Source organism: Aythya marila (genome assembly GCF_965140915.1).
Source record: "Aythya marila genome assembly, chromosome: 6".
Lineage (NCBI taxonomy): Eukaryota > Metazoa > Chordata > Aves > Anseriformes > Anatidae > Aythya > Aythya marila.
The window spans coordinates 28283809-28303083 of record NC_139047.1 but is presented as its reverse complement, the minus strand read 5'-3'; the positions used below and the strand labels follow the sequence as shown (position 1 = coordinate 28303083).

Sequence of the window (19275 nt, the reverse complement as noted above, 5' to 3'; positions counted from 1 at the left end):
AGTTTTGCACTGCTTCTTTTTTTCTGATGGCTCCATCCTGAAATGTCTTTATCTGAACTGTTCAGTATCTGATTTTAAGCTGAGATGTCATCCAGTTAGTGCGAGAAATAGGGCATTTCCAGCTACAGTCCCTTGCTCCTTGAGGGCTCCCACTCCAGCCTCTAATAAATCACTTAATTCTTCACCCTCAGCTTTCTCATGTGTAAATTTGGATTAAAGTGGAGCTGTTTTGAGGATTGGGTTATAAATAGATAATCAAGAGCAGGGGAAACTTCAGAGTATTCATAATTGTTTTTTACCCTTCCTACTCACTGAAAACCTATCACTTTTTGGCAGTGTTTTTGAAGGCTGTCACCGTGGCCAGTCACTTAGAGTAACGTTGAGGTGTCTCGTACTGTAGGGGCTTCCAAACTGCCTGCAGGGCAGAGCCTGGGAGTGGATATTTCTTTCTGTCTATGAGGAGTTATTGCCCTGACTCACAATATGTATTTTGTACTTAAACATTAGAATAAAATCGATCCCATCCTTTTGTCAGCTACAAAGTTTTCGCCAGTTCTAGTTTTTCATTAAACTTGGTTCAACTCCAGTGAGGGCTTTTTATAACCTTATGGCAGTTCTAATTGATTTCCTTTTTTCCTTACCACAAAGGAGGTCAAAAATACTAACCCCTTTGGTTTGTGTGTAAATGAAAACTGAGAGTGCCGAATTTATATCACAAACATTTTTGCATTTATATAATCTGCTACAGGCATAAAGTTTCAGGGATTCCAGTCCTTTCTGAAGTCTTTTCACATGCTGATCTGTTCAGACTTTTCTGGTGTAAGTCATTCCCAAACCAAACCTTTTAACTTCAATGGCTATTTGCAGAGTCCAAATACCTAAAGAAAAGTTTTGTCACTGCAACAGCTGCTTTGCAAAATCCAAATTGCTTAAAAACTACTTGTTAAATCAGTTGTAGTACTGATGAGCAGTTAACATATTTCTAATGATTGTGATCAATATATAAACCAGCATGAAATAAAATCAATTTTATTTTAAAGAGAACTATTTAATGTTGAAATTTTAATGAGGTCATTTCAGTGATGTAGCATTTGTTAATGTGCAAGTACTCGTCCTTCCGACATACAGTTAATTAAGTAAAGCTCTTAAATGTGTGCTTAGACCTGCCAAATCAGACATGCACTTAAGTAATTAACAAAGTACATACTCCATTTTGAATTCAGTTTTAAAGAATCAAGTAAAATAAATGTATTAATAGAAAATATCTGGTTTGGATTAAATGGAACATGAAGGCAATATTATAGCATTACCAAAAATAAAATAAAATATATATATTCAATTAACGTATGGGTAGAATAGCAGCTATCCACCAAAAAAGAGATTTGGATGAAGTCGATGGAGGCAACATAGATGTGCAGGTAATTGCAGTGGATGGACATCTCTGCAGCTTTATTTCCCACTGTGCTCCGGGTCCATTCGTGTCAGGCTTCTTGCAGGAGAAGTGCTGGCTGCAGTCCAGATTTTGGGAAGTCATGGCTGTAAGTGGAGGAGGAAGCCATTTGCGCATGGTGCCATCCCACTGCTGCTGCCTCTTGAAGTCTGAATATGTGGGAAATATACAAGTGGGTGTGCAAAAAGTATTAGAAGTGGGTAAAATTGCTGGCAAGTCTCACTAGGAGTGTTTTTAATATCTATGCTTGATTTTTTTTTAATTTTTTTTACCTAGAAGTGTCATTGTGAAACAGGGAAAGTCAGCTCTTTTTCTACATGAGAATTTTTAGCACATACGTGGCTTTAGTGTTACTCACGTTGGTCTCCATAGTTCAAAAGTAGGTTGTTATTTCTTTGGTTCAGGCTGATTCAGTGTATTAAGTCTAATGTAACCTTGGTATAAGGGCAATGCTGTGAAATGGACTTATGTTAGCAATGAATTTAGAACATTTTTATTAGAAATGAATAGCACAGAGGTTGTCCTCGGGGGTCTCAGGCAACTGCTACAGTGATCAGTTTGGTTGTTCTAATATAATAAGCAGATATTGACTTAAGTTGAGGCGAACACCAAGATTTACTGTCTTGAAAGCTAAAATATTGACTGAGGGAAAACCAGAGTCAATATTTACCTTGAGGGACAATAAATCTTGATGTTCACTGAAATATGGAGTCACTGTGATTTTCAAAAGTGTTGAACCTTGTTCTAGTTTAAGCTGCAGGTGCTCATCAGAAAAGCTACCTGAAGTATAGCTATGATTTTTTTCTAATGAATCACATCAGCTGGGCATTTGCTTCTCTATGTCCTCTGGAAGGTCAGCATTATTCCTGACCTATAAGTAAATTAATAAATTACAATGTGGTAGTGCGTTCCTTGGTTGGATGGCTGACCCTGAATGCACAGTAAATACGTTGTCACGGTAAGTTTGCCTAGGTTTGGAAAGGGTGAGCTGTAAGTGGATTATTTTCACAGGAACTGTTGTTGTCTCTGTGGTTTGTGTCTTTTGGGTGTACAGAGCAGGGCAGCAAGAGGCTGCCACACTGTGGAGCTCCCTGGGGTGAACACATGGAGCATGAGCTGCAGTGCTGGAGTTGGCTGTTGGGGTACCACCAAAGTGGTGTGTTTGTGTCCTGCTCTGCACGTACGGAGCAACACGTGTGTCACAGGACAGAGGCTGATGAGATTTCACATGCAGTCATGCAGGCTTGACGTGCCTAGGTAGCAGAGTACAAACGCTCTATTAACAGCTTTATTATCGCAACCCTGCCTGCTTTCAGAAGAGAGCGTTTTGAGGTATCACATCAGTTGTATTTCTCTAACGGTGCACAGGGTCTTGTGTGGCATCCCATCCCTGCGCAAACCCTGCTTTTTTTTTTATGCAGAAACATAACGCACATGGGAAATACCGCAGACTTTGACCACCAAACTGCAGTAGTAGTAGTTATTGTGTGATAGCACACTGGTAGCAGCTGAGACTTCACCTCCTGTGGCACTGCCCAGGCAGACATTCCTCCCCAGGGCTGCGGGTGCCCTGTGCCTGCATCCAGCTCTTGGCACATCCAGCACTTTGCCTTCCCTTGCAACAAGGGTTCTGATCACACCCTGCACATCTCCCACTGACATCTGTAGAAGGCAGGGGGTTTTGTCAGACAGTGCAGGCAGAGTGTAGTTGTTTCCCCATCCTGGTAGAGCAGGGGTGCTGATAAGACAGGGGTGCTGTCTCTACATCCAGCTGATGGGTGTTGCTGGGGAGTGAGCCGGCTCTTCAATGTGTGCGGCTGTGTTCCCAGTGCCTGTGGGCTTGGCTAGGAGCACAGGTCCCAGGGCTGCACAGCGAGTTAGTGGCACTTGGGGTGCCACTTGAAACTCAGCTTCAATATACGCTTCATATCATATGTGAATATATATACCTGTATATTGTATAGTTAGGCCAGGTACCATTGCTTTGGCATTAGGAAATTATCAACCTAGACTGAATGATGTGCACTGTGATCTTTCACAGCCTTTTGTGCAGGCCCAGCAAAAGCTTGACATGTAAAAGCCCCCGTGGCCTGGTAGCCCCTGGTCATGGCTGCCCCGCTGCCCTCTGGGCTGGCTGCACCCTGGCAGCCCGTGCCTCTCGCTGAGCAGTGCTGCTGCCCTGACGCCCTGCGCTCCACTCCCTCTCCCATCTACCGAGAGCACGCAATGCTCTTGCTCACCTCTTCTTGCCTCCCACCAGCCCTGACTGCTAGGTCCTTCTCTTTTCAGTTTTTCCTCTTTTTTTTTTTTTTTTTTTTTTGTTCATCACTTTTCAGCTTTTCTTACTTTATAGACCTCCAAAGACAGACCCACAGTTCATATTAGTTTCTGATGTTTTCCATTCCCGAGGGGTACTCTTTAGCGAAGTATCTTTTTTTCATTTGATAAGATATTAATGTGCTGATGGGGCACCAGTTGTGCTTTCAAGCTGGTTTCTAAATCTCCTCATCCTTTACCTCTAAAATATTGCAGGTAAGGTTTCTTTATTACTCTGACCACAACATGAATAGTCATAATCTGCTATTTTAAAATGAAGCTATAAATTTCACCTGCGGCTGAATTTCTTTGTTTGAGGGGTGGGGTGGATTGATCTACAGTTATTTTAACAGTGAGACCTGAACTGCTCACAGCAGCAAGGCCAAGGGAATTTCGGCATGTGGAAGAAGAAATCTTCGGTGTGCTGTATTTTTTCAGGGCAACACACAGTGTGTTCGGACAAAGCAAAAGAGAACATTGTGTCTTCAAATCAGCTTCTGTGGACAAACTGGATTCAAAATAAATAACTTTTATTCGTTGCCATAGCAGAGCTGTTGACATGCTCATTTGTTTAAACCTAAAAATCTGCTAAAGTGCTATTTCTCAGTGTACTGCTTCTAACAGCTTGAATGTCTGACATCTTTTAGAAATGTTTATCAATCTTTTGCCTTTTTTTTTTTTTCCTTCTCTGTATTTGGCTGTATTTTTCTTTCTCCATAGATACCATAGTTCAGGTGAATGCACAGTCATGTTTGATTGGGAGATACGTTAGAGATAAGTCACTTGCAGGGAAAAAAAGCATTTATGGTGTTTGTGTATGAAGATGAGATTTGTAGGAGGCATGAAATTTCGTTCTTTTACAGTAAATGACTTCCCAGGATATGCTAGAAGCAGAGGTAAATGAGTGCTGATTTTAAACTTGTACCTTCTGAAACATGAAAAGATGCAGCGCATATGGTCCTGGTGAATGACATGATAGATTATAGCAAGAGCAGTCTGAGCAAATGAAATTGTAATGGAATTCCTGCTCTGGCTTTAGAGAATAACTGTTATTTATCCTGTGTTCTGAGATGCTGCATGCATACTACTGTTTATTATGTACTTAAAAAACCCTTGGCAAGTCAATAATGAATAAATGAACTTAAAGATATGACAACACTTGTGGCATAAGGAGCATAAGCCAGGATGTTTTTCAGCGTACTCTTTTGTGGTTTTGGCTGACGTGTTTCTGCAGAGATGCTAACCCAGATAGTTCAAATGAATAGTTTTGATTCTTTTTCCTGGCAGGTGTACGAGGCAGTCCCATGCTACACTGAGTGCAATCAGTATTCCTGGGTAGTCGAACCGTGGTCTCCGTGCAAAATCAACAGTGAACAAAATTCCCTCCACTGTGGAGAAGGAATACAAACGAGGAAAGTCAGGTGCGTGAAGACAAAAGCACGACTGTAAATTAAACAGCTCCAACGTTCTTGCATAAAGCTGAAATAACTGGCTAAGTGAATACGCTGTGGAGTCCAAAGGATTTCAAATGAAAAGAAACATGCGTTTCTGTGTGATGGTTTACAGGAAGAGCATCTCTGATGTGCAGCCTGGTGTTGTGATTGAGACTTCTTTCAGGAAGAAGGCCTGATGTTTAAATTAGGATTCTTTAACCTAGGTGCCATAGAGATATAACAGCCTCCTGAGCTGCAAAGCCTCCATATTCTGCTTTGCTAATGTTTTCCCCAAGTAATGGCACTGCATTCGCTGAAGTGGTGTTCATTATCAGGAAGTGTTCATTCCCTAGGCATGGGGGAGTAACGAGGATGTTACTAGTGGGAACACACAGGTTTGTTCTTGCTGATTGTCATTTTCTCTTCATTCGTCTGTCATATAATCAAACTTAAAAGCCCCTGTATGAGGCTGGAAATGTTTACTCAAAGTATTTATTGAAATCTGTGAGTAACAAAAGCCTGTCATGTCTGTAGCTGTTTCAGTTGGCATCATTAATGCCATTAACGCCACGTTTTGACCAGCCATATTTCACATAGCTTTGTGTTACATCCAGTGTCCTACTGGAGTCACTCTGACCTGCTGATATCCATCACTGTAATAAGCTGATGATCCTCACATGAAAATTTCTGTTTTCTGTGTAGGTGTGTAAGTGCTGCTGAGGACCACAGAGGGGAGACGGTACCCAACACCCTGTGCAATCAGGCTGAAATCCCGGATGAAGTTCAGAAGTGCAGCTTGTACTGCCCCAGTGAGTGTGCAGTGTCTGACTGGGGACAGTGGAGCACGTGTCCACAGGTAGGCTTACCTGGCTGTGGTTCCATGGGCGATGTTCCTCACTCATCTTTCTCTGTCCTTCAATCACTCTGTGAGAAAATTTTCTAACAACAACGTAAATGATTTTCCAAGGGAAGTCAGGCCTAATGGATCCTACAGCCAATCTGGAGATTTTTGCATTTCTACAGAGACTGGGCGATAGAAAATCAGTTAGTAAAACACACAGAGGTATTACTGTGATGGTTCAACCCATCCTTCAACTTGGTCTGCAGGCAGGGACCCAAACAAGTACAGCAGGTGAGGGGTTCAGCACTGCAGTTGCACTTAAGGGCAGTCTGTGTCAGGAAACAGTCTCAGGGAAGTGCTGTCGGGGTGATGCACATCTCCCACAGTGGTGGCACTCCTCTGGACAGGTCTTGGGCCAGAGGGAATGACAGCTTTCTCTTCTCAAAAAGACAGTATTTCTCTCCGGCATCTCCTCCTCCTAAAACCCTGAGGGAAAATTTGAGGCAACAGCAACAGAAGGGTATGGCAGCAAGATGCCTGAATAATTTGTCCTGTCACCAAATATTTGAAACTTTGTGAATTATGCAGGGACTCAAGCAACTGCCAAATGTTCTCAGTTTTTCTAAGTGTGCAAGATGGAAAGAACCTGCAAATTCTGTCTTGTGAAAACACTCTGGCCTCAAGGCACGTAGTTGGAAACCTATTGTTTCTCTCTGATCAGTGTTGAGTAGGTGCCAGGTTTAATCTAAGGGCTTTTGTAACAGACTTGGTTGATGTATTTAAGTGACAAACATATATTCATTGCCCCTATGTTAACAGGGCCATTATCAAAAGTCTTAGTGGTTATTGGACAGGGATTTATACTACTGCTGACACAGGTAATTTCCTTCCATAATATTTTGTGTAGCCTATCAATATAGTCAGTAAGAATATGTCAAATAAAATCTTGTGTTTCATTTCCTGTATTTACCTCCTCCTGAGCAGCATAGTTTTGATGAAGTACAATGCTCTTGTAACCAATACGGATGCTTGGATACCTTTCAAAGTCCCACTGCGGTTGGGCTGTTTCCTTGTCATTAACTTGTTTCCAGAAACAGATTTTCTTCATTTCAGTATGCAGTAAACTAATGCAGAGATCCTCAAGGCCAGTGGGTATTTTTCAGATGCCTTATTGGCAGTCAGTTGGTCATGAAGGACTGCTGTAAACATCCTAGTATCCTTAAGACACGGTGATTTTTTGCCTAAAGACTCCTTTTCAGGAATGGTGAAGTCTCTGCAGCCCACAGAAGCACAAAAGGGATGACCAGAGCTTGTGGGCTGCGCTCCATCAGGCATCACAGCTCTTGGCAGTTGCAGGGACAAGTGCCACAGTCCCTGTGTCTCCTTGTACCTCCTTTTGCCATGGTGGATGTTAATTCATAAATGTGAGGGTGTCTGCATGCCAATGCAATTAACTGAACAATATGCTTTCACAAGCTGTTCTGCAGTGCTTTGTTGTGAAACTGAGACGACTGTGTGTGGATGGAGCATGTGTTTAAATAGTGCTGTCCAGATACGAAACAATAAACAGCTTGAAGTTTTATGGACAAATAAAACCCTCCCTTTGAAGAGTTTACAGCAGTGCTGTCTCACTTTTATAGCTACACAGGCTGTTTGTGTTCCTTTGATTTTAAAAGAGAACCACACAGCACAGTCCCTCCCAGGCTGCAGATGCTTAACAACTCCAAGGCAAGCAAGGGTTTTGCTGTATGCAGAATGACCAAACCATGGCAGTGGTATATGTTCATTCTGTGCATTGGTACCAGTGTGTTGGAGTAGAGACAGAGTATAATGTGTCCAGGAGTGAGGCATTGCCAGCACCAAGATGACTGAAGCATCCTTCAGTCTCCTGAGTAGCCACAGGGAAAGGCAGTTTTGGAGAATGGCCACGAACAGGTGGACACAGTCAATACTAGAGTTACAAAAGCAATGGAGTCTGTCGAAGTTCTAGTTTCATTTTTAAGGAAAAGTTACATGTTCTCAGTTGAATAGCTCCACTGACTTTAACGGAGAGCTTGCATCTGGACCTTGCCTGGAGACCCTACATATTGACACAAAAATATAAGAGTTTTTTTGCATCTGGAGCTTAATCTCTTGTTAAGTCTTATGGTCAGACCTGTTCTGCCTCCAACCTGCATCATGTCTTCCCATGGAGTCCCAAAAAACACATCAGTAAATTGGCATACATAGAACCTTTAGCTCATTAGGGCTGCCTGTTTAATTTTTGAGGGAATAATGCTCTGTAGTTGATAAACTCCTGCATGGATTCTGGTTCATCCCAAGCTGGAAGCAAACGCCTGTCTTCAGAGGATGTATAAAGCACTTTTTGTATACTCACTGAAAATACATTTCCTAAGTATGGCTCCTTTTTCTTCCCCAAGTAACCTGAAACTTTTGCAGGATCACATCATATCAAAATGAAAAGGACAAACCATACATCCTTTTTGCTCTTTTTCAAGCACATTTACATTTCATATCAAAATAGTTGGCATTCCTTTAGTCGTAGCACTCTTGTGAGGCAGCTGCCAAAGAGCATCCTGGGAAATCCTCCTGTATCTCTGGCCATGTTTGGCTTACTGGAGATAAAGAGGATTTATGAAACTTGACAAATTCTAGTTTGTAAGAAATGAGCAACTCCAATTTCAGCATCATCTTTGACTGAGTATCTCTTTGATTCAAGATATTTACCTAAGATTTTGGCCATGGGAGAATTCTTTTCCAGTCACTTCGGTGCTTTGCTCCAATTTTATAGTGTTGATAATAAATTCATCCTGATAGCAGAATAACTAAGTCTTATCAGCTGAATATAAAAAGGCCTTTTAGATTAGCCAGTTTACCCTTTTTGTCAATATGTCATTGTACTCTGGATACTTCCTAGGGTATTACTTTATTACTAGTGTTTTATCTTGTAGCAATACTCTTCCCATGTGGATTTTCCACTTTTAGGATAGTAAATGATCTTGAATCATGTTGAAATCAATGAGTCATAAAGGTGGCGACTGCTTTGTCAATAGGAAGTATTTGCTTCAATACTTCTACAAAAACATGCAACATCTATTGTATTCCTTTTACATTTTTGGCTCCTTTTGCTTTGAATATTGGTGTTAGTGGGGCCTTCTTTTGTACTTTAAGATACTAACAAAATTCTTTTATGTGTATTTTCCAATTGAATTGCAATTTTTGCAACTTGATTATACTGCTGTTTTACACTGCTACACAAAGATAAATTTTAATATCTCCTCCAACAGCACTTTGCTGTGACCCAGAAATGCAGCTGTCTGAAATGTAATACCTTGAGGTTACATTTGAGGTTCTGTCTCTTTACTGGATTCAAGAAACTCATAATTACTGATTTAAAGCTTTCCTGTTACTCTCGTATTCTCTATTGTAAGAATTAAATTCAGAATGATTTTCTCTCTGATTGAAGACTGTTTTTTGGTTCATAAAGTTTTCTTCTTTGTCGCTAAGTAACATTCATGTAACTTAAATACCAAGCTTTAAAGGCATTTAAAATAGCAGTTTGAAGCTTGCTAGTTAGTTAGAAAAAAAAAATCATGAGCAAATTGGATTGACTTGCATTTTGCTTCAGAGATTTCGTATTCGTTCCAGCTACAATAGCGTGTTCAGCCAGACATCATCACTTGATTGCTCAAAGACCCAGCTAAACAATCTGGAAACTGAAATCCTATCATCTCTGTTAAATATTCAGCGATCGAATAACATGCACTACCTGCAGTGTCTTGACTTTGTATTCATCTGACTTGGAAATGTAATTAATTGACTTCAATTGAATTCATCAAAGCATTCTTAAAATGAGTTAATATGCGAGTTGTGCTACAAGTCCCTGAAATAATTACCTCCTCTTTTTTTTCTTTTTTTTTTTGTTAGCTGTTTGCTACTATGTGGATAGCAGTCACAGCCCCACTATCAGATCAGAGTGGCCTTCTTGTTTGCCTCAGCTGTTGGCATTTCTAGCAGCTAATTCTAAGAGGTCTGAAATTAGTTAATTATAGGAGGTTACATGTCAAGCAAGTGAGAACAGCTGTCTCTATTTCAGTGAGCATTTTCCTCATGGATCAATAGCTATGTACAGTGCTCAGGACTTGTAGCAACTGATTTATTATTCTCTTGAATCTATGGTGTGTGTGTGTAGTATTCAGATAACTGCTCATACTAAAAGTGGTACCAGGCAGTACAGCTGACTCACAGGTGTAGTGACTTTGGTCTTAGGTGTGCATCTGAGTCATCATGCTTTGTAAATGCTTTCCCTCTGAGCCAACTGTAAAATAGATTTACGACTCATTTGTAAACTCTGTGGCTTATTGCAAGCATTACTGACGTCTACAGAATCACTCAGGAGGTATCAGCTGTAAATTTAGCAGAGGACCTGTAGCGTGCAGGTTGGACTGAAGAATGAACCTTGCATAGAGTTGAATTTCTAGACCAAGGAATAATTCATTCAGGTGAAGAATAAGAATTATGCCAGTCCAAGGCTTTCCTGGAAGAACGTATGCTGCTCCTTATGCCTAGTTGTGACTTAATATTTTGGATGACCTTATAAAAAAGTTATCAACTGATGTGTTTTTTTCTTGGTTCACTGCTTTATTTTATTCACCTTTATTCATCTTTAACAATAATTAAAGAAACAATAGTTATATAGGGATTTAGAACTTAGATGCATCTCAAAAAAAAAAGCTACGCAGATGCATTTTAATTTCAAAAGACTGCTCATGTTATTGTAAATGGCTTGTTAAATTGTTCTGAAATATCCACATCTGCATGAACAATATAATGGTTCACTGCAATGTTAAAAATAGTCAAACCGTGTTGCTGCCAACGCATTTACCTTAGTTTGAGGTTACATGTTTCATTATGAATAGCCTGTTAAATATAATGTGGCCAGCTATTTATAGTGCAGTATGCATTATACAAGCTGTTTGATAAATTAAACAGCTTAAAGGGCTTTCTACTGGGTTACAACCTTTGTGCTGTACAACTATGATGCATGTGAAAGCCTGGATCAATGGACAGCTTTTTAAATCTATCATAAAGAAGGTCTGATAGTATATATTGATATGTAATATATTAACAACCCTTACTCAGAACTTAACATTCATAACTTTACAGTTTTATTCTTTTTAATGTCCTTCTCTTCTGGAATAAACTTTATGTGCTTTGTCTGTTCTATTATTGCCTGGACCAAAGTCTGGGAATGTTCTTCGTGTGTGTTTATATCCCTCACTTTTAATATTAGCTTAGAATAGTGGCAACTGGTCATGGTAGAAAAATGTGTCTTGCTAAAAGAAATATTAAAAATGCAGTAGTTATAGTGCCAGTTCCTCCACAGAGTGAAGAAGATGGCTTTTATAATTTCTGAAGTGAGTGGTCCTTTAGCAGAGATGCCAATTCATTCCTCCCTTAATGTGGTATGTACCTCCTGTTGCCTCAGAATACTTTGTTTCTGTTGTCATTTATATAATCTGGTCTACAGATCCTTGGCTTTAACTCAACTTTTTCACACTTCATAGAAAAGAACGCCAAAAATGTCTGGGACAGTCTTTTCATACATGTAAAGAAACTTTGTGTATGATGTCCTTATGCTGTAGGATATTAATGAGTGGCCTGAGTTACGTGCCTGTTATTACTTCCATCCAGAAATTAATTTTATTCATACCACTGATATCAAGGGAAGTACCGTCCTGAATCACACACTCCATTGCTTACAGTGAAGGAAGAATCTAGACTAAATCCAACAAACAACATAGTCTGTGAAGTTTAAGTCCCAGATTTGGTTGGTGCCTGACCTTGAAGTTGTCCAGGCCTCTGACCTTCTACTTCCATGAGTCACAGCTATGTCATTTTCTTGTTTTCTCTCATATTTATGGCCAGTTAGCACCCGTATTCATCCTCCTTGTTTGATTCAGAAATCTATAATCTATGTATAGCCTGGGCAGTGTAGGAAGTAGGTTTCAGTTATGCTGAGTAGAGGCAGAAATTAGACAAAGGTTTTCCTCTTGCCATGCAGATATCAAACTCTCCTAATCCCCAGGCAGAAGCAAGACTGAGCTGTCTTTCTGGTAGTACCAACCCCTGGCAGAGCAGAGCCTTGGTTTCCTGGGAAGATCAGGCATATGTCTGTTCTGGAGACACCTCCTTGCAATTTGCTGGAGGTGTCTCCAGAGCCAAGACATAGCCTTTTGCACTCAAGCTAGAGGCAGAATCTGAACCCACCTTCTTTTCCTGTTTACTGTACCTGAGCTGTGTGCAAGGGTTGCTCTATCCAGACCCCAGCACAAATCATCAACCTCTGCAAATATGTGATACGGAGAGCTTCAGCAGCTGCCTGGGCTTCTGCACTGAGCTCAGTTCAACTATCTCCTGGCTTGGACACCGTCTAAATCTATCTTAATAAATCATTTCAATCTAAGTCTGTCACCTTGACTTTCAGTGTCTGGGCAAGAAGATTTCCTATGATGCCCAATTTAAGCCCATTGTTACATCCAAATTCTCCAACTGTGGAACCTAGTTACAGGATTTATAACCACAGGCATAAAAATAAATAGCGTGACTGTAAGGAGATGATCTCAGAAATACAAGTCAAAATTAAATTCCCACTATTTTACGCTTCTATTGTATGTACTTGCCTGTCTCTGAACAGTGGTGGTGGCTGCACCTTTTCCTTTTTTCTTGTGTTTCTGCTATAGAGGCAGCATTGTTTGATGCTGAGCACAAACTAGTTGCTTACAAAAAGGAATGGCCGACTTAATGTAAAAATAATGATAAAAAGCTTAATCTATGATCAGTGAAAGTAGTATTTATTAGTGGAACAGCAGGAAGTAAAATAATGTCTGTGAAAGTATAGCATTTACTTAATTGAAAGAGAGGAGTCGGAAATGAAGATACTCAGTAAAGGATTGCTGAATCACAGTGTTTTTTATTTATTAACAAAATATGTAAATTTATATATGCTTGTGATAAGAAGCATTCATTCCTAGTGGGGTAGAGCAGATCCAGTCTTGAAGTATACATCTGAATCACAGAATGGTTTGGGTTGGAGTGGACCTTAAAGACCACCTCGTTCCAACCCCCTGCCATGGGCAGGGACACCTCCCACCAGACCAGGTTGCCCAAAGCCCCATCCAGCCTGGCCTTGAACACTTCATGTCAAGCTTCTCATCAACCACCACCCCCAGGCCCTTCTCCTCAGGGCTGCTCTCAGTCCATTCTCTGCCCAGCCTGTGTTTGTGCTTAGGAGTGCCCCAGCCCAGATGCAGGACCTCACACCTGGCCTTGTTGAACCTCATGAGGTTGCATAGGCCCAGCTCTCAGCCTGCCCAGGTCCCTCTGGATGCTATCCCTTCCCTCCAGTGTGTCAACTGCACCACACAGCTCAGTGTCATCAGCAAACCTGCCGAGAGTGCACTCAATTTCACTATCCGTGTCACCAACAAAGATGTAAAACAGTGCCAGTCCCAAAACCAACTCCTGAGGAACACCACTCGTCACTGAAAGGGCACCTTTACTATTTCATATGGAAGAGTATTGTTGAAGAGTCGAGTTGTCTGTCATTTTCTTCATTTGTAAGAATACTCAGAATCAACCCTTTCTGTAGTCTTGCCCAGATCTTAATTAATTCTGTGACAATTGCTTACTTAAATTACTCAAATCACTTTGCTCTGTTTTGCTGCCTTTTCTATAATATTACTGGCAATATTGTTCCTGTCCTACCTCCTAAAAATGTAATGTGCAGTCAGTGGTGATTGTTTTTTCTCTTTTATCTTTTTCTCTTTTATTTTTTAAGATCCAAATTCAGGACTAGATGCATGCTGCTGTTAGTGATGGCAGTGGTGACATATCTTCTTCCTGCTATGCAGCTGACACGCTTCTCTTCTTTATTTCTTGTTAATACCCTCAGTATCTCCCCACTGGAAATAATCCCTCTTCTTTAATTTTCACTGTTCACAACACCTAACTACTTTGCATCTCCTAAGTCATCCCTTATTCTTTGCCATGCAGTAAAAAATTAATTTTTCCAGCCTGGGATTTTTGTGGGGTCCTGCAGGAGTTGTGCACCCAAGCCCATTGGGATTCCATGGTGGCTGGATACTCAGCTCCCTCTTGCTCCTTTGAAAATTCCAGCTTTCATCTTTTCCTTTGCAAGTCCCTCCCTCCTGCTGCTTATTCAGTTCCATAAATATTTGGTTCAATTTTTTACATAGTTAACTTGAAAGAGTAAGGCCAGAAAATCAATTATAAAACTAAATTGACTTCTCAATTGACGTAAAGGCAAATTCAACAAATAATATTACAGGATATTAGTTACAGTTTGCAGACTTTGAGTTTTTGCATGTTTCCCATGTCCTCAGCTTGATTAAATGAACACTTTTCCTACAGAGATTCTTTATTATTCAAAACAGGTAAAAGTGGGTAGCTTATCATATCAGCCCTGGCTTCTGAACAAGGTGGCTCATCAGCGCGGTGAGAATGCCAGCTTTAGAGCTGCAGTAAATTCCGTGTTTGTTTGGATCCTGGCAAACACAAGATATACTTCGACCTGTTAGAGTCAGGGCTGCTTCACTGTTAAAGGACATCTGAGAGGGAAAATTGTCTGGCTAGCCAGTACATCTCGGTGGCTGTGTGACTGTGTGCACCATGCAGTGCAGTGCTGCATCAGTGCCCTGTAACCACACAGAACAGGATGCAGCCTAGACAGGGGGAAAATACTTTTTTATTAAAGGCAGTTATTTATCTATAAATTATGCATAATTTCTGTCTACAGGTTCTTATTTTGAAAGGGAGCAAAGGCAGGTATTTTGGAACTGGCACAAATTTAACTTCTTTCACAATGTTCATTGATTTTTTTTTCCCCTTTGGTAACATACTGCAGAAAAACATTAATTAGGAGTAGCTACTGAGATACCTTCTTTGATTTTTTTTTTTCAATTGGCAAATCATTTAAGTTATTAGTCTTCATTGTGAGGATGAGCAATCCGATTAGTTGTGGAAAAGGCAGTAAACAATTGGTAAACACTTAGCACAGGTTTAATTTTTGGATAATTGAGAACAATTAGTTATTTTAGATGAGCATGGGTATTCAAATAAGATTACCATTTAAAATGATCTGACAAGGTGTTTGTCAGCAAGGAGGACATAATAAAATTTCCTGCATGTAGTAAACACATAAGGAAAATAGGCCCTGACAATTCAGTTTTCAGACTGGACCACACCTTTTTCCTATTTATCCTGGTATTTATTCTGTTTAGTTATGCTGTCATCTGTGCAACTAATCCAGTTTACAGCAGTATGAGATCTAGATTTATGCTGCAATGCCATGACATTTCTCTTTAATATTCACAATACGAAAATTATCCATACTTTCACCCATGCAGGGTTCTGTGTTTGCCAGCAATTAGTAGCATAATAATAAGCCTGTGGCTTTAAACTGTTAGCTGTTTTTTGTATTTAAAATACTCTCTAGAAAAATCATGTTTAAAATTCCCAAGCACTTATGAAAATGTATTTCTACATGCATTGTTTTCTTGGTTTACTTTGCTGTTCCTGAGCAATCTTCGGTCCTAATGAGAGACTGTTAGGAATTAAATAGGTCATCTTGTTCAGTAAATGGCTCTGGATAATAGGGAATTATTTAATAGGGATTCATTGCCATTAGGTTCGCTGGGACCACTCTCAATTGCCCATGACCGCTTTGGGGGACTGTAGGAAAGCTCTGCCGAGTCTCAGTGGGCCAGAGCCCACATCCTTGGGGCTGGTTTTCCCTCTCAGCCTTACAAGCCCAAATGGCTATTACGTTTTCTCATAATCACCCTGGCTTCAGAGCAAGCCTATTTATACTTTTTTATGAGTTCATTTAATGAGACAAAACAGCTGTCTGTAGTGCTCCTCTCCACCAATTAGCCTTGCTCGGTGCCACAGGCATTTAATCTGCAGCGCTGTGACTCCATCCTCCCGAGGCAAGCTGCTCTCCTCAGCATGAGACAGGGACGTGACAGCCAGGCTGGGGACATGGTGCTCCCCGTGTCCCAGCCAATGCTTATGTTACATCTCCAGATTAAGTAAACCAAGGGAAAAACTTTTAAAATGCAAAGGCAGAGCTCGGTGGTGCCTCCATGTGCCTTCAAAGAGGTCTCTCGTAGTGCGGGGGGCAAGCAGGAGCCTGGAGGAGGGGATTTGTGGATGACTGGGTGCTGTCCTCTGCGTGAAGGGGATGTTTCTTGTGAGGCTGGAAGCAATCGGTCGTCATGCTAAGTCTGCAACCAAAATGGAAAGCAAAAATAAGGTTGGAGGGCTGGTAAAAACAAACATTTGCAGGGGTTGTGATGCACTACAACTGAAAACAGGCCTTCATTGGCTCATTCTCATGTTAAAATGTGAGCACACAAATCCTGGATTATAGGCAGCCTGACATCGGCATATGGTATCGGAGGCTTTGAAAAGTCACCCCATCTTTCTGTCAGCATGGTTATCTTGTACTCAGTGTAGCCATGGGATTGCATGTGGTGGCCCCAGCAGTCAGTGTCTGTGTGATTTACCAGGGTCTCTTGCACTGTCCATCCCTTTTGTCTGCAGGTATGTGATCCAAATGTCGTGCAAACCCGAACTCGACAAGTGCTAAGGTCTTCTATCAATACCAAGCCCTGCCCTGAAGATTCACAAGTGAAGCCTTGTATTCTTAACCAAAATTGCTTCCAATATCAATACAATCTAACAGGTAGGTATAATTTTCCAATTTCTTCTCTGCAGGAAGGGACACCAATTACAAGGCACATTAAGCTGATGTTCTGCTTTTCTAAGTGTCTTTGCATAAAAAACACACACACACACACACACACAGAATTTCTAGGTTGGAAGAGACCTCAAGGTCATCGAGTCCAACCTTCAACCTAACGCTAACAGCCCTCCACTAAACCATATCCCTAAGCTCTACATCTAAACGTCTTTTGAAGACTTCCAGGGATGGTGACTCCCCAGCTCCTTAAAGACTTTCTCCAATTGTGTTTTTAGTTATGTTTGCTTGTTGTGTTGGTTAAAGCCTTGACATTACAAGAATTACTTGTTAACATCATGAATTTCACTAATGTTAATTACATATGTACATTTTTACAGGTCAGTGGGTAAACGCATGATTTTAGTAGTTGAGTTAACACTGCAGGCATGCTGAAAATAAAACTAGTAAATGGGATGTCTTGTTTTTGCTGGGTGAAGAAGATGTAACATCCGTGTAATTCTAGTGAAGGCAATAATAACAAAAACAGTCTGATCTGAAGGCAAAAGAGGTTGTATGGGTGGACACAGGACACTGAGAGCAAAATACATTGTTTAGGACCTTAGTTGGAAGTAGTTAAATCTGTCACACATGAACTAGCAAAGAGAAAGAAAAAGTTCTTCTATTTTAACTAGCTCAGATAATTGAGAAAAATCCTAAAAGGAGATCTGAGGTGAATTTTCAGGCTGATGGGAAGGGAGAACAGAGATGGAGAAAATGCAATATCTGAGTATAAACCAAGCCTGTTTGAAAGAAATCCCTAGAAGTACAGACAGCATGATGATGATGATGGTCATATTTTTTATGATCATATTTCAGAAATGAAGATCAGTTGTGTGTTCATGTTTATCAAAGGAGGAAGACACAAAGTAATAGGTTTTTCTCTTGTATGCTCCTGATTTGTTATTGGTGTATGGAAATTGTAGTTGTTTGTGTTGGTTTCTGCTTATTTTAAACGGTTCTTTATGGCGTGTTTTAGGTTACTTGTATTCTGGCCAGAATTTTCTTCTACTTGTAATGCTGTTTTTAGTTCATGAGTATTAGAGCTCATTCAAATAATGGAAATATTTTGCTCTGAGACAAGAAATAGGTGAAATTATAGTTGCTTGTCAGAAACTTACACAACTATCAAAGTGAAATTTTGCTTCAGACAATACAGCTCTGTAAATGCACCAGCTGGGTTTCACTGACACACTTTATCAGCATTTAACAGTGTTCTGTGCCCTCTGATGTACCAGTTTTGTTGAAGGATATCTAAGCACAAAGCAACAGAGTTCTCATCGGAGACCTGCTCTTATTTAAGAGCAACTTTCTTTTGTGGGTTTTCTTCTTGGATTTGCTACGAGCTAACGCAGTGAAGCCAAGGACTGGGAAAAGACGACTCACATGCTGAGTTCAGAGAGGTAAAAAGTGAGTTGTAGCAGTGCCCTGTCATGCTGAGTCCTTTGTCTTGTGCCCACAGACTGGAGCACGTGCCAGCTCAGCGAGAACGCAACGTGCGGGCGAGGAGTAAGGAAGCGGCTCCTGAGCTGCGTGCGCAGTGATGGGCGGACAGTCAGTGCACGGCACTGCCAGCAGGTGAAGAGCAAGGCCACATGCCACAGGGAAATGGGCAAAGATTAATTTAATTTTTTTAATTTTATGCCCAACGTGGCACAATGTCACCCTGTGGCTCCTTAAGGCTTAACGTGTGCGTTTTGTTGCTCGCCAACAGCGTCACCTGGAGAAGCCCGTGGAGATGAGCAGCGAGTGCCTGGTGGGATGCGTGGTGGACTGCCGGCTCTCAGCGTGGTCAGCCTGGTCGCAGTGCTCCCAGACGTGTGGTGCTGGCGGTGAGTCCACACCTACCCTCCTGCCCTATTCACCCCACACCACAAAATTCAACTTGGATGGCACCCCCAGCCCTGCTTACACCAGCCCTGTAGAGAGACCGGGCACTCCGGTTTACACCGAGCCCTTCAGACTTGGATGTGCTAAAGTTCCTGAGGTGCTGGGTTTTGGAGACAAAGCAGGCTCTTTTCACAGTACTCCAAAGTGAATAATGCAATTTAGGGAACGAATAGATAGATACCTGAAGGATTATTTTAGTAATTAATTTAAACTCTCAGAATTCAGTCATAGGAAACGTTTTTCAGTCATAGGAAACGTTAACCCCTGTTAACACAGGGAGTGCTCAGAGAATCAGAAATACAAGGGAATTACAGGTTTCTTGATAAATAGATAAGTAAGTAAATAAAAATCCTTTGATAAAGTTAGTTTTAGGAACATAACTATATTAGGTTGAAGAAAAAAAACGGAAGAATATGGTTCATGATTTAGTGTTTGCCTCTGCTTCCATCCTGTAACCACAGCTTCCTCGGTATTTTCATTACTCCGGTAACTTTAGCATGGTTTTCTGTAGCTCATAATGCTT

The 19275-nt window shown here is 40.9% G+C and overlaps 1 protein-coding gene across 1 annotated transcript in view; it reads left to right on the top strand.

Annotated features, from left to right (window-relative positions):
• Positions 1–19275, top strand: part of THSD7B (thrombospondin type 1 domain containing 7B) — a 444053-nt gene that overhangs the window by 406336 nt on the left and 18442 nt on the right. The window contains exons 18-22 of the mRNA XM_082763038.1: positions 5054–5187; positions 5902–6055; positions 16667–16808; positions 18325–18440; positions 18577–18694. Coding sequence (XP_082619164.1) covers positions 5054–5187; positions 5902–6055; positions 16667–16808; positions 18325–18440; positions 18577–18694 — 664 coding nt within the window. The remainder of the gene's footprint in view (positions 1–5053; positions 5188–5901; positions 6056–16666; positions 16809–18324; positions 18441–18576; positions 18695–19275) is intronic.